Consider the following 12,226-nt stretch of genomic DNA (forward strand, 5'->3'; position numbering starts at 1 on the left):
AAAGATTAAAATGTGTCATGTAACAGAAATGTGTATAGAATTCATTCCTGTATGTTAGTATGATGTGTGTGTGTGTGTGTGTGTGTGTGTGTGTGTGTGTGTGTAGGTGCGTGTGTGTTTGGGATGGTAGAAATAACCTTGGGTGTTATTTTGCAGGTGTGCTATACACTCACTGTTTTCCTTTAAGACAGGGTACCTCACTGTCCTAGACCTTGCCAAGTAGGCTAGGCTCACTGACGAGTAAGCCCCAAGGAGAGCCAACTGTTTCTACTCCTCCATCCACCATAGATTTTATTTATTTTATTTTAAACATAGGTACTTGGGTTCTGAGTATTGAGCATGGTCAAAGCCAACATTTTACTAAGTGTTCTCTTTACCTCTGTTGGTATGATCTGATGAAAACAAATCGGTTAATGATTATACCAATAATGTAGAGTGTATAGAAAAAAAAGTCTCTTCATACATTGCTTTAAAAGTGGGATAAATCATGACACTTTATGAGCTTTCTGAACTATGACCCTGTAGAATAGTCACACCCATGCAGCTTTCTTCTGCTGAGTTTCTGTTTCTGGTTTCCTAAAGTATAAACAAGATGCAGGATGCCCTCTGGAATACGTCCTGCAGTAGGACAGTATGCCGATGGCTTTGGGGACTTCTACACCATAAAATGCTGTGTATGTATGCACAGGTGTTTTTCTGTAAGAAATTTTGTTATTTAGAACAAACTCCCAAATGTTTGCAGTGTATTTAATGAATTTGAAGACATACAGGGAAAGTAAACGTCAAAAATCTGTCCTCCTCTACCGAAGACTCACTCCTGTGGGCTTTGAGGCAGAACAGCTATGCAAGCACACTAGGCTCATCTGCCAACCCTCTCCAAATGACACAGCCTCCCTCAGTCTCCTCATAACGGACACATGACAATGTCTCGATGAAGAAGACACATGCATGAGAGTGAAAGAGAAATGTATGCTTCTATATTCATGTCTGTAGAAGATGTTCCACAAATTCTCTTCAAGGAAGATATTAATCATTTAAGGTAGCAGTTTGACATAGTTATTTCTTTTCAAAACACTTTTTGGGCACCGCCTTAGGAATGCTCAGCATCATAAATAATGTGTAACAAGAATGTATCCCCAAAGGTGACACGCATGTTTTAAACACGAGGAACATGCCAAAGAGACCAGGACAAGGACAGTATGGTACAGATGAAGGCTGTTGGCCTCTGGGGTGATGGCTGTCCTGGATACCTTTTGGAGGAACAGCTGGCTCTTTCTTCTTGGCAATAGGAGCTGGTTTTTTCTCCTCTGGCACAGGTTTCTTGGGAGCCTCGGGAACTTTAAAGACAACATTGTTGAAACAGTGTTGAATATCACAGCCTTCTTCTGAGACACTTAAGATTACAGGAAAGCACAAAGCCTCATGAAGAGCTTAAAAGTTAAAAAGTAATTCGGTATGCTCTGCTTGTGGCAAAATGGAATGCTTAGTACATCAACACCATGTAGACGTCACACACATGACACGAGCGGACAAATACCCATGTAGGATGGTCTGGCATCTAAAACAGTTATTAACACGTATTACTAGAAATTATTGAAACCCATAGATGGAGAATAAATATATGAAGGATTGTTCACTAGTAGCATTTTGTTAACACACAGGTCTCACACACAAAAGACCCAAGAGGACAGAACCCAAGAAACATCGTTCTACCTTTGGCTGCTGGGGGTTCCACTTTTTTAGGGGTGGGAACGGGGACCACTTCTTCTGGAACTGGCTTTTTAGGTGGTTCAGGGACTTTAAAAAGAAACATACTGTGTTTGAGACACTGCTCGTCTTGACAAGACCCGTATTCTTATTAGATAGGAGTAAAGGACAGATATTCTCCCTTTATGCCAGTTGGACGCGAGAAAATCACAGTTTAGAAACCAAGGCTCGTGGAGATGGCTGAACGGCTAAGTAGAAAAGGGACAACTGCATCCATCATCTTAATGGCATGAGTTCCTGCACTCTCACAAACAGTGGGAGAACTCTTGCTTTGTTTGCATGAGAATAATTGCATTAGGTGACACTGTTTTTATATCTTAAATTTGCCTAGGGAAATTTGGTATAGAGTCTAGAGTTTTCCCCCTTCTTTCCTCCCTCCCTCTCTCCCTCCCTCCCTTCCTTCCTTGCTTCCTTCTTTCCATACAGGGTCTCACTATGTATGCACAGCTGGCTTGAAACTTGATATGCAGATTAGGCTGTCCTCAAACTCACAGAGATCTGCCTGCCTCTGCCTCCTCAGTGCTAGGGTTAAAGATTTCCACTACCTTTCCCAGTGGTTACTATATATTTTATTTCAATGGTGGGGTAAATACTGACTCCCTGGCTACTGAGGCAACTGGTGCTCTACAGTTCTGTGTTAGAAAGAGCTGGCTAGTAGGCCACCACCATATTGCATGCTTGCTGCACAAACAGCAGATGGCCAACATCCCAGAAACAGAGAGAGGAGTAACACGCAGAAGAAGTGTTATGTTATACGCTTTGAGTTTTAAGGAATTTCTAATATAATTTGCTTAAATTATAAATTGAAAAAAAGAGTTAAAAAATACTTCTGGCATATTAAACTCCTAACTAAGAAGATTCTCTACATTTTAAAAAGTCTTTGGTGAGCTGGTGTGAGGGGGTTCACCATACTTTATCTCCAAATAAAAATGTCACTAGATTTTAAGTGTCCAGAGACAGGGAATGGAGCCTTTTGTTTAGTTCCTGTGCTTTCCTCCTGGTCCTTTTACTCCGTCTCAGGTGAATGCTTTGTCCATCCAGACTCTAGGTCTGTCAGTTGTTGGACTGATTCTGATACTTAGTATCATTGTGGTTAGATATTTCCTGGGAATTTTGCCTGAAAACATTTTAAACGTAGAATGAATAACTGATACCTTTGGGTGGTGGTTCAATCTTTTTGGAAACCGCAACATGAATTTTCTCTTCAGTGACAGTTTTCTTTTGTACCTCAGGGACTTAAAAAGAAACACACACCTTGATTACTGATAGAACATGTGGATGGCAATTCTAATTTACTAAGAATGCCAAAACAAAAATAATTAAAGGCGACAGACAAGAGAGGAAAAAGATAACAGAGAAACAAACACAAGGAGACAGAAACGCCCACACCATCACACAAGGAGGGGATGAAAAGGCTCCCCCCGAAACTCTGTGTCTTGAGCTCTCAGATTCAAATCTGCCATATACCTGTGACAGACACCTCTTCCTCTGTGTGAGACGCAAAGAACATCTTTTCTTCAGAGATAACCATCTTCTTGGTGTGTACAGCTGGTACTTTAAAGAGAGCATTACCATGTTAGTGTTTCCTTTTCTAGGCCAGGACGTCAGATGAGACACGGATGGTATGCCATATGTAAATCTTTACACACAGGCTGAGTGCATTAGTATGGTAGATTAAGAACAAAATCAGTTTTCAAGAAGAAAACAAAGCACATTTTTGAACTCTCTGGACAAACAAGCCATGCAGTCTTGTATCAAGCGCTATCAAGTGAGAATCAAATAGACACAACTTCTATGCACAATAAGCACTGCTTTCCCAAGCCTATTAGGATCAATTCAGGTAAATTACAGCATGGTAAATATTACTGCAATGCAGCATACTGCATGGTAAAGTTAGACGATTACTCATTAAACACAAAACCTTCTGTAAATTTTTTTTAAAAATGTAATTTCTATGCGAGACTAAAAGCAAAAGTGGTTATTGGATTATACATAGGTATAACCCAACATAAAATGTGTAGTACTCATGTTGCTTCGGAAGGATTTAGCAATGTATGTTCAGATATACATATGCATAGATTACAGTAATTGGAAGCTGGTAGCTTAAAAATAAAGATGTATACCTTTCACTTCAATTATTTCTTCCTGCACTGGAGTCCGGGAAGGTTTTTGTGGAACAATCTTCTTGGAAACTTCGGGTACTTTAAAAATATGTACAAATATATTTGTATCGTGAAGGGTATTTCTTAGCACAATTTTTTTAGAATGTCAGTTTGAGTAACTATATAAATAACATGTGAGCATACATCAGAGGGCAGATGACTTATGTACATGTTACTAGAAAATTCTTTAAATGGTATCTATACCTTTGGTGACTTGAACTTTTTCTTCCTCCATTCTTCGAGAAGTCTTTTCAATTTTTTCAACTACTGGCTTCTTTACAACTGCAAATGTTTTAAAGAAATTGCAGTACTTTTAGAATTTCTATTAAAATTCTCTCTCATGCTCCTTACATACATGTACATGTATGTAAATATGTATACAGATATACATGATGTTTTTAGAGACAGGCAGGTTTGGTGTTTTCAACTTTAAGCACAAGTTCCTAGGATTGTTCATAGTGATTTTAATTTTGCTATCACAGTCTTTTATTTAACAGTTTATTATATCAAGTAGATACAAATTCTTAAGAGAAAAACCCACAGATACAATAAAGCTCAGAGAAGTTGTGCCTATTGGATTTAACTCTTACTTCAGACATCCTTGCCGAACAAGCCGTGATAACAACAGGGATATTCTGGTTTATTTAGATGATTGCAGTCACATACCTTTGGGAGGTGGGACTTTCTTTTCAGGCACTTTGGCTGGGATTTTCTTCTCATGTAATTCTTTAATAAAAACACAAGGTAAGCAATTCTTAAATCGGTCGATTCTAATGGGTTGTGCTTGTTGCAAATGATAACAAATTAAGAACAATCTGCTATTGTATGAAGGATGTGCCTTGTGGGTGGGTGGGGTCACATGACTGACACAACTCCAATGGAGAGTTCCAAAACAGAACTGCGTAGCGACGCAGCAGGCACTGAGCTCCTGAATTAGACAACAGCAGCTGGGAATGTGGCCTTAGCACTGGGAGTAAGTGGTCCAACCTGCAACGTCAAGGCATCCTCACAACCAGAGATAATGTCGTCTATCCCAAAGATCAAGTGGTTAAAGAGCCATAGCCTTGGAGGGAACAAACTGATCGTTTTCTCTTTCACTCCCACTGCACATCAGGCAATAGCATCGAAAGGTAAGGAGCTGAGTGAAAATGAGCAACAGAGGAGGAAAAGCCACCCGGGGGATGCATACCTTCGTGAACCTCCTTTTGAACTCGAATTACTTCTCTTTCTTGGCGGATCTCTTCCCACTCTTCCTCCCCTTCATCATAGCCCTCCTCCCGCTCGTAATATTCTTGGCCTTCTTCGAAGTCTTCCTCCCATTCCTCGTGGACTTCCCTTTTGGCTTCCACCTTGATCTCCTCATAGTCCTCATCGGGTTCTTCATAATACGGTTCTTCATAGGGCTCTGTGTACGGCTCCACTTCCAGTTCCTCATAGGGCTCTTCCCAGGGCTCTATGTGAACTTTCTTCTCGTAGACGGCTTGCTCTCTCTCGTACACAGCCTCTTTTTCCTTGTGAATCTCCTTCTTTCTGGTGATAGTTGTTATTTTTACCTCTTCAGCCTTCGAGGACACGTCAATAATTTCAGAAGCTGAAAGACAAAAAGAGTGGGGCGTACGGGAAGGGGAAGCATTAGTTACCCCCACCAGAAAGCGTTATTCAAGGGAAATCTCCAGTCATTCAATAGCAAGCACCTCAGATGCTGTGGTGTTACACCACCGAGCATCTCTGATCTTTTGCTTTGCATGGGTTCTATTTTGCTAACTAGGCAACATGAGTGTCGAGATGTTCTTTGCTCTTGATCTGAGGACTTTTCTTCTAGTGTCAAAATATAGATTCAATGAGCAGCTTCGATTGCTATACCCTTCCTTTGCCCCAGGTGCTTGGAGACTTCCTAGTAACTGTCATGGAAAACACTTTGGGCCTGATAAATTATGGAATCTAGGGTTAATGTTTCTGTAGTCATTTCCCCCCCCCCTTTTTTTTCATTCTGCAAAGGTATTTCTCTTGGAACTTACTTCTGACACGTTAGTCAGCTGAATAACAAAGGAAACTTACATAAAGTAATTTCTAGTTTTTAATATAAGAGATTTTAAAATATCTTTGAGATCAACATTACTTATAAATCCTTAATATTTGTGTGAATTATAACGTAAAGTTTCGCAGGGCTCTTTCCTTTCCATCCCTCACTGCTGCCCCTCCCCCTGCCCACTCCCCCATCCCCCAGTAGCTGCAGAGGTGCAGGGACATCCTCCTGGCTTCCTGTCCCTAGAAAGGAGCACTAGGAAACAGCCATTGTTCCCAGCACTCTTGACAATGGCCAAGGACACTTGAAAATCTTACAATAACCTGGAAGCCAACTATTTAAAAATAATAAAGAAAGCACATGCAAAGTTCAGGAGTAAAGGATAAAATGCTTAATAATTCCTTTTTACACACCTTTTGCTGGAATCATGGGAGTGGGAGGTGGGGGCTTCTTGGCAACTTCAGGCACTTCAAGAAACACAAAGTGCACGTTTAGACTATGTATTATTTAATGTTTCTAATCTGGAGCATCTCACGGTCATTTGCATAATGAGTGAGTACTAATGTAGCCCCCTTCCAGGAGCATTATAAAGCCATCACTCCCAAGCCAAGCTAATACTAGTTGTTATGACAGTCAGGATAACAAACACACAGAGGCTGGAGTTTCATTCTGGTTTAGGCTGGTTTTAAAGAATCCAAATGTAGGAAAAGTAGCAAAGAAACGTGTAATGTGTCTAGTGGGCAAAACTCAGGTTTTTGCCTTTTTCAGTTGTTAACTTATGAAGTTCACCAAACACCCACTCGTTCAAATCAGGCACTCAGGAAAGTCTGTGTGATGGGTGGGTGGTGCCTGTGCTTCTGTGTCTGCCTCTGGGTAGGCGGTTCCTCTGTTTCCCATGTTAGAACTGTGTTTTTACATTAGCCATCCAAATGTCTTCCACATCCCCCCAAAGATGTATCACATTTCTCCTAAAGATGCCATTTCCTTTCTTCGAATGTTACAATAAGGAAAAGCAGGAAGTTGGGCTGCAGCAGCAGCGCATAGCCTCAGCCCCTGACACGTGCTGGCAAGGCCTGGTCAGGAGCAACAGGGGGCTGGACAGGAAGTCTCCTTCAAGCCATCTGCTGCAGACAGCAAGCAGACAGCAGTCGTGGACACGGGAAGATAGCCATGGAAGAGGACATGAGGGACGGGGGAGGTCACCCCCTCACAAACTCTAATTCTTGCCCTTTCCTGTTTCCTACATCCTAAGTACTTATCCACAATGAAAACCTTAAAGCCACTTCTTGATTTTTTTAAAATTTGATTTTTTTTTTAATGTATTATAATACCTGGTGGTGGTGGTGCCTCTTCCTTAGGCTTTGCTACAACTTTTTTGGTGTCTTTCTTCACAGCCTTTTTAGTCACTAAGGAGAAAAAAAAATCAGACATAAGTAACTTGTTTCGGAACATTTCGATTTTGTTTTTCAGATGTGGATGAGAACAAGATAAAATAAGCTTTATTGCGAGATACTTGCTTCAGACAAGTCTCGTGTTAAAAAAATGAAAAAAAAATATTTTGGAGGGAGGTAGAACAAATACTGTGGTTTTGTACGTCCACTGGTTGCACGATGGATAAGAGTCAGCAGCAGACGGCGAGGAGGGGAAGGATGCTGTGTCCTCTGTGCCTCACTTGGGTGTGGAGGCCAACTTTGTCAGGAGAACAGCAAACAAACAGGAGAGTTAAAGCCCAACCCACATCATACTGAGGGCGGTAGAGTTTGGCCATGGTTCTAACCATATCGTCTGTGCCTTCTCATCCTTGTAAACAGGGAACACCCTGTGATTTTAAAAATCTGATTTAAAAATCTCGGGTTTTGCAATGAATACCAGTAGCCACACTGACATTTCCAGTTCAAGGACAGACTATTTCTTAACAGAACTTATTGCTTCTGGCCACAGAAGCATCATGGGATCCAATTTATGATGTTTGATTATGCCTCTCTGTACCACAAGTAGATGAAATATACTCAAGTTTGCTCTTATGAATTGCAAACATGTTTCTCTCTTTTACTAAAAGTATATTAGTCATAAAATTGGATGAAAATTACTGGATTTCTTTGGAACTGGCTGGAAAACAGTTCAAGCATTTGATATCAATTGCAGCAGACACTATGAGACTTACATGTCACACCCGTGATTTTGTTATAGTGCTGGTGATCAGGCTATAGGAAAGTGCAGCTTTGAGCAGTAGATGCTTTATGACTATGCTGAGAGAAATTTCCTAGCAACTTTGGAATCTGTAGCCCGAGGAAGTCTCAGGCAACCTGCTGTCTGAGTTGTACAGCTTCCGGGTGCAGACAGTACCTTACAACTTTAAGTGTTTAGCATCTGAGATGGTCAATTCCTTGGTGCATTTAAGGGCTTGCCTGTTTTTGTTTTGCCATTGAGACAGGGTCTTACTATGTAGCCCCACCTGGCTTGTCCTGTGAGCCTTACGCCTGTGGTCATCACCCTGTCTCTGCCTGCTGGGCTGGGATGCAACTATGCTGCCCAGCTTCGATCTCTTTATTAGGTACCTTGTTTCTTAGTGAACAAAATAAAACATAAACAACCCCCACAAATACCCAGTCAAACATGTCAAAGAGATTCTCAACTGTATTTTATACAAATGGTGAATAGCTAAAAGTATAAATATGGTGTATTTCTATAAGCTTCCCAACAAACTGGGTTCATTATTATCAAATTGGTGTTTAGGCATAGTAGTTAGGAACATGTGAAATAGATTTAATTTGAATTAATATTTAAGTAATCCCCCCCCCACTCCCTCTTTTTTTCCAAGACAAGGTTTCTCTCTGTGTAGCCTTGGCTACCCTAGTCTCCCTTTGTGGACCAAGCTGGCCTCATAATTCCCTTGCAACACTTTAAATCTAAGCGTAGCATTTTAGTTGAATTGATTGCTTTCAGAATTTCGAAACATCAAGTGGAAAATAACATTTTGAAGTCCGTTCAACTTCTTGACCACAAGAGGGAGCACAAGCCATATGAAGCCACATTTCCACAGCCGGGCAGTGGTGCTCTGTTTCACTACTTCAATTAGGTGTCAGGTAATACCTTCAACGCGCTTTGCTGGCGGCTTCTTCTCTTCGGGCAAAGGCAGCAGGAGAGGGATGGAAGGAGCAACCGCGGGAGGGATTTCTGGGGGCGGGGGGGGGGGGGAGAGGAAATTAGCATCATGCTTTAATTTCCTGTCTTATGAGACATCTCATGCATTTTGTTTGTTCATTCAGGGGTTTAACCAGAACAGGTGACAGCAGTATCTAGGTATAATGGCCCCTGCGTGGTAGGGGGAGGTTCTTTTACCTTCAGGTGGGACTGCTCTGATGGGCATGGTTGGGATCGGAACTCTGGAGTCAGGAATATCTGCAAGTAACATGTAGGGATAAGCACTGGGGGGCTGATAACTCGTGCTAATTGTTCGGGGAGTCCCAACAGCAGCATCGGGCATGCTGACTGATATCCATGTTATACGTGGAACACAGTTCAGTACTCATGAGAGCTTAGTCCTGTATCACGCCATTTGTGTGCTGCTAGTAGCATCTTTACTATCTCCCCCCCCCCCTCCAAATTCATCCAGTGAAACATTATTTTGTTCAAAATTATTTTACGGAACAGCATTTTACTGAGAAGAGAAATGGTGACTTTGTGTATTACAATTGGGCTCTTGTATTTCTAAAACTACACTGAACTTCTCATAAGCAATGATTAAAAGATAGTAACTCACCAGGAGGCTTCATCTCGAGTTTTATTTCTGCAAAAGAAAAAGAGAACATTTTAAAAATATGTAGAACTGCCTGGGCAAGATGCTTGCTCTCAGGGCTGCCCCGTGTTTTCCCGTGGCCTGGCCTCACCTTTAGTTGTTAAGTACAGTTCTGCTGTGCTTCTCGCTTCGCCTCTCGGCTCCAGCCGAGCAATTACCGAGTAGACACCTGGAGGGAATAACCATCCTGCATTAGCCTCCTAATACAATCCTTCAGCTAAATATAATGCTCCTGTTTACAACCGTCTTTTCTCTTTGTTCTAAAGTGCATCACATAGACTTGTAGAATATAAGCACAGTTATAGGTAGAAATATCAAAAACAGGTGACAGCGAGGATCATAGGATGCATTCACTGGGAAACTACCCGAGCAATTACCTTCATCGTCTGGGGTCACATTGTGAATGGTCATGTAATGGCAGCGGCCGTCATTCCTAAAGTTGTATTTCTGGCTCTCGGTCAGCTCTGTTGGTCCTTTGTACCAGGTCACTATGGCGTCATCGAAGGACACTTCACACTCAAAAGTAGCAGACTGATGCTCGCTCACCACAATGTTCTGTATGCGCTTTGTAAACTGGATCGGCTCAGCTGTTTAAATGCAAAGGGTCCAAAGTTAGACTGTCTAGACAGGAACCTCTGGAGCTGACACTTCTCTCAGACACTTAATGCTCTTGGTGGTTGAGGTGGGTTTCACTGTGTGGCCCAAGCAGGTCTCCACTGCCTTGGTCTTTCAAGTGCTAGAATTAAAGGATATGCATATGTGCCACCAACCCCAGCAAAGTTAGATGATGATGGTGATGGTGATGATGATGATGATGATGATGATGATGATTTTACTGTGGTACTGCTGTTGAACCTGGGGTTTCACAAAGAAGGACTATACCATCCCCAATACCTTATTTTATTATTTTATTTTGTATTTTGGGACAAAGTCTGAGATTCCCAGGGTGACTTCATAACATGCCAACTTCCTGCTCCACCCTCCCAGGTATCCACGGTTGCAGGTATGTAACTTCCTGCCCCAGCCTCCCAGGTACCCAGGATTGCAGGTATGTGTTACCATGCTCAGCTTCTATTTTTATTCGCTTATAAAATAATAGAAAGCAATAGGACACAAATGCAAGCGCAGAGCAGTAGCGACCCATTCCTGTATTAGTTCCCAAACTGCTCCAGTTCTGCAGGGCTTTCCTACAGGATGGATGGTGGAGAGTGTGAAGCAACCCCCAGGAGTCCTTAAATACTCAGATGAAGGAGACGCCAAAGGGAGGTTGGAACCCACAGTCGAATTAAATTTCAAAACTGTTCATGAAATAGAAGGCTCCTAACAGGGAACACATAAGCAACTCTACAGCCAGTTCCTCTGAGAAGCCCTCTCTTACCTCGAGAAAATGATTTTTCTGTTATTTAGAACCTAGAGTATTCTCTTCTATAAAGATTTCCCCAGAGAATGATTTCAAATTCAACAGGAAATTTGCAATTCTAAATTTCAGAGGAAGGACCCTCCAGAGTTCAGAAACCCCACTTTGCAAGCACAGATTGGTAAACACCAAGGCACTGCCCACCCCCTTCCCTGCCCCCTGCCTGGGACAGCAGGGTGCCTTTTTGCAGAGTGGCCAGAAGTGGGCAGACTTCTCCCCTGCCCCAGGGACAGCAGGGTGCCTTTTTGGAGGGTGGCCAGGAGTGGGCAGACTTTTGCCCAAATTTATGTGGAAATGAGACTACACATGTGCTTCTTGCAGAAAATTATATTCTGGTGAGCTTTGTCACTGAAGAACATATTAAAAACCTTTACTTATTTAAATAAGTGATTAGCACTTTCAACTTCTAACATGAAGGTGTTTATCTTTTTTCTGAACTTTAAAAACGAGGCACTCACATTCATTGCAAAGTAATTCGGAAGCCCAAAATGCCTCTGAAAATAAGATTAATATAATTTTCTTTTAACAATTAGAATGGTACCAAATAATGAGACACTGGAAAAAAATTTCCCTGGATAGTTTAAGGTTAGTTGCCTAAAAGCTAACAAAATTAGGTATTGTTACTCTTTAAGTCAGAAATTTTACTTTAGAAATTCAGAAGGCGAGACTAGAATTCTTAAATTAATCAATATATTAAATATATATTATTATGCAATAATTAAATATATTAATTAAAAATATTAAAAAACAGCCATTACTTATCACATTACAGTGTTAATTTCATCTATAAACTTTCATACCTATAACATCAAAGTAAGTCCCACAAATAAAGTAGCAACTCCTAATTACAATCCTTTAGACTTATAACTACAACTTCTTATCTCATCCAAGATTTTATTCTAGGAACCACAGCCACAGATGAGAGAATTTAAAGAAGAAATAGCCATTTAAAAAAATCATGTGTTAATCTAGATTAAAATCTGATTTCTGTCTAAAAGAAATGCACATTTGGTTAAATATTTTCCTTTTGAATTTGTATGAGTTTTGACACAAGG

General features: G+C 41.1%; 1 protein-coding gene across 2 annotated transcripts in view; it reads right to left on the reverse strand.

Moving 5' to 3' along the window:
• TTN (titin) overlaps positions 1-12,226 on the reverse strand; it is a 271,286-nt gene that overhangs the window by 154,553 nt on the left and 104,507 nt on the right. For both annotated transcript variants that reach the window (XM_084799170.1, XM_084799169.1), the window contains 15 exons: positions 10,132-10,341; positions 9,846-9,923; positions 9,719-9,745; positions 9,298-9,357; positions 9,049-9,132; positions 7,287-7,361; positions 6,369-6,422; positions 5,119-5,520; positions 4,596-4,655; positions 4,134-4,211; positions 3,891-3,968; positions 3,235-3,321; positions 2,922-3,002; positions 1,714-1,797; positions 1,251-1,337 (listed from right to left, as the gene is read on the reverse strand). In XM_084799170.1, the coding sequence (XP_084655296.1) occupies positions 1,251-1,337; positions 1,714-1,797; positions 2,922-3,002; positions 3,235-3,321; positions 3,891-3,968; positions 4,134-4,211; positions 4,596-4,655; positions 5,119-5,520; positions 6,369-6,422; positions 7,287-7,361; positions 9,049-9,132; positions 9,298-9,357; positions 9,719-9,745; positions 9,846-9,923; positions 10,132-10,341 (1,545 nt within the window). The remainder of the gene's footprint in view (positions 1-1,250; positions 1,338-1,713; positions 1,798-2,921; positions 3,003-3,234; positions 3,322-3,890; positions 3,969-4,133; positions 4,212-4,595; positions 4,656-5,118; positions 5,521-6,368; positions 6,423-7,286; positions 7,362-9,048; positions 9,133-9,297; positions 9,358-9,718; positions 9,746-9,845; positions 9,924-10,131; positions 10,342-12,226) is intronic.

Source organism: Acomys minous (assembly GCF_964271855.1).
Source record: "Acomys minous genome assembly, chromosome: 10".
Lineage (NCBI taxonomy): Eukaryota > Metazoa > Chordata > Mammalia > Rodentia > Muridae > Acomys > Acomys minous.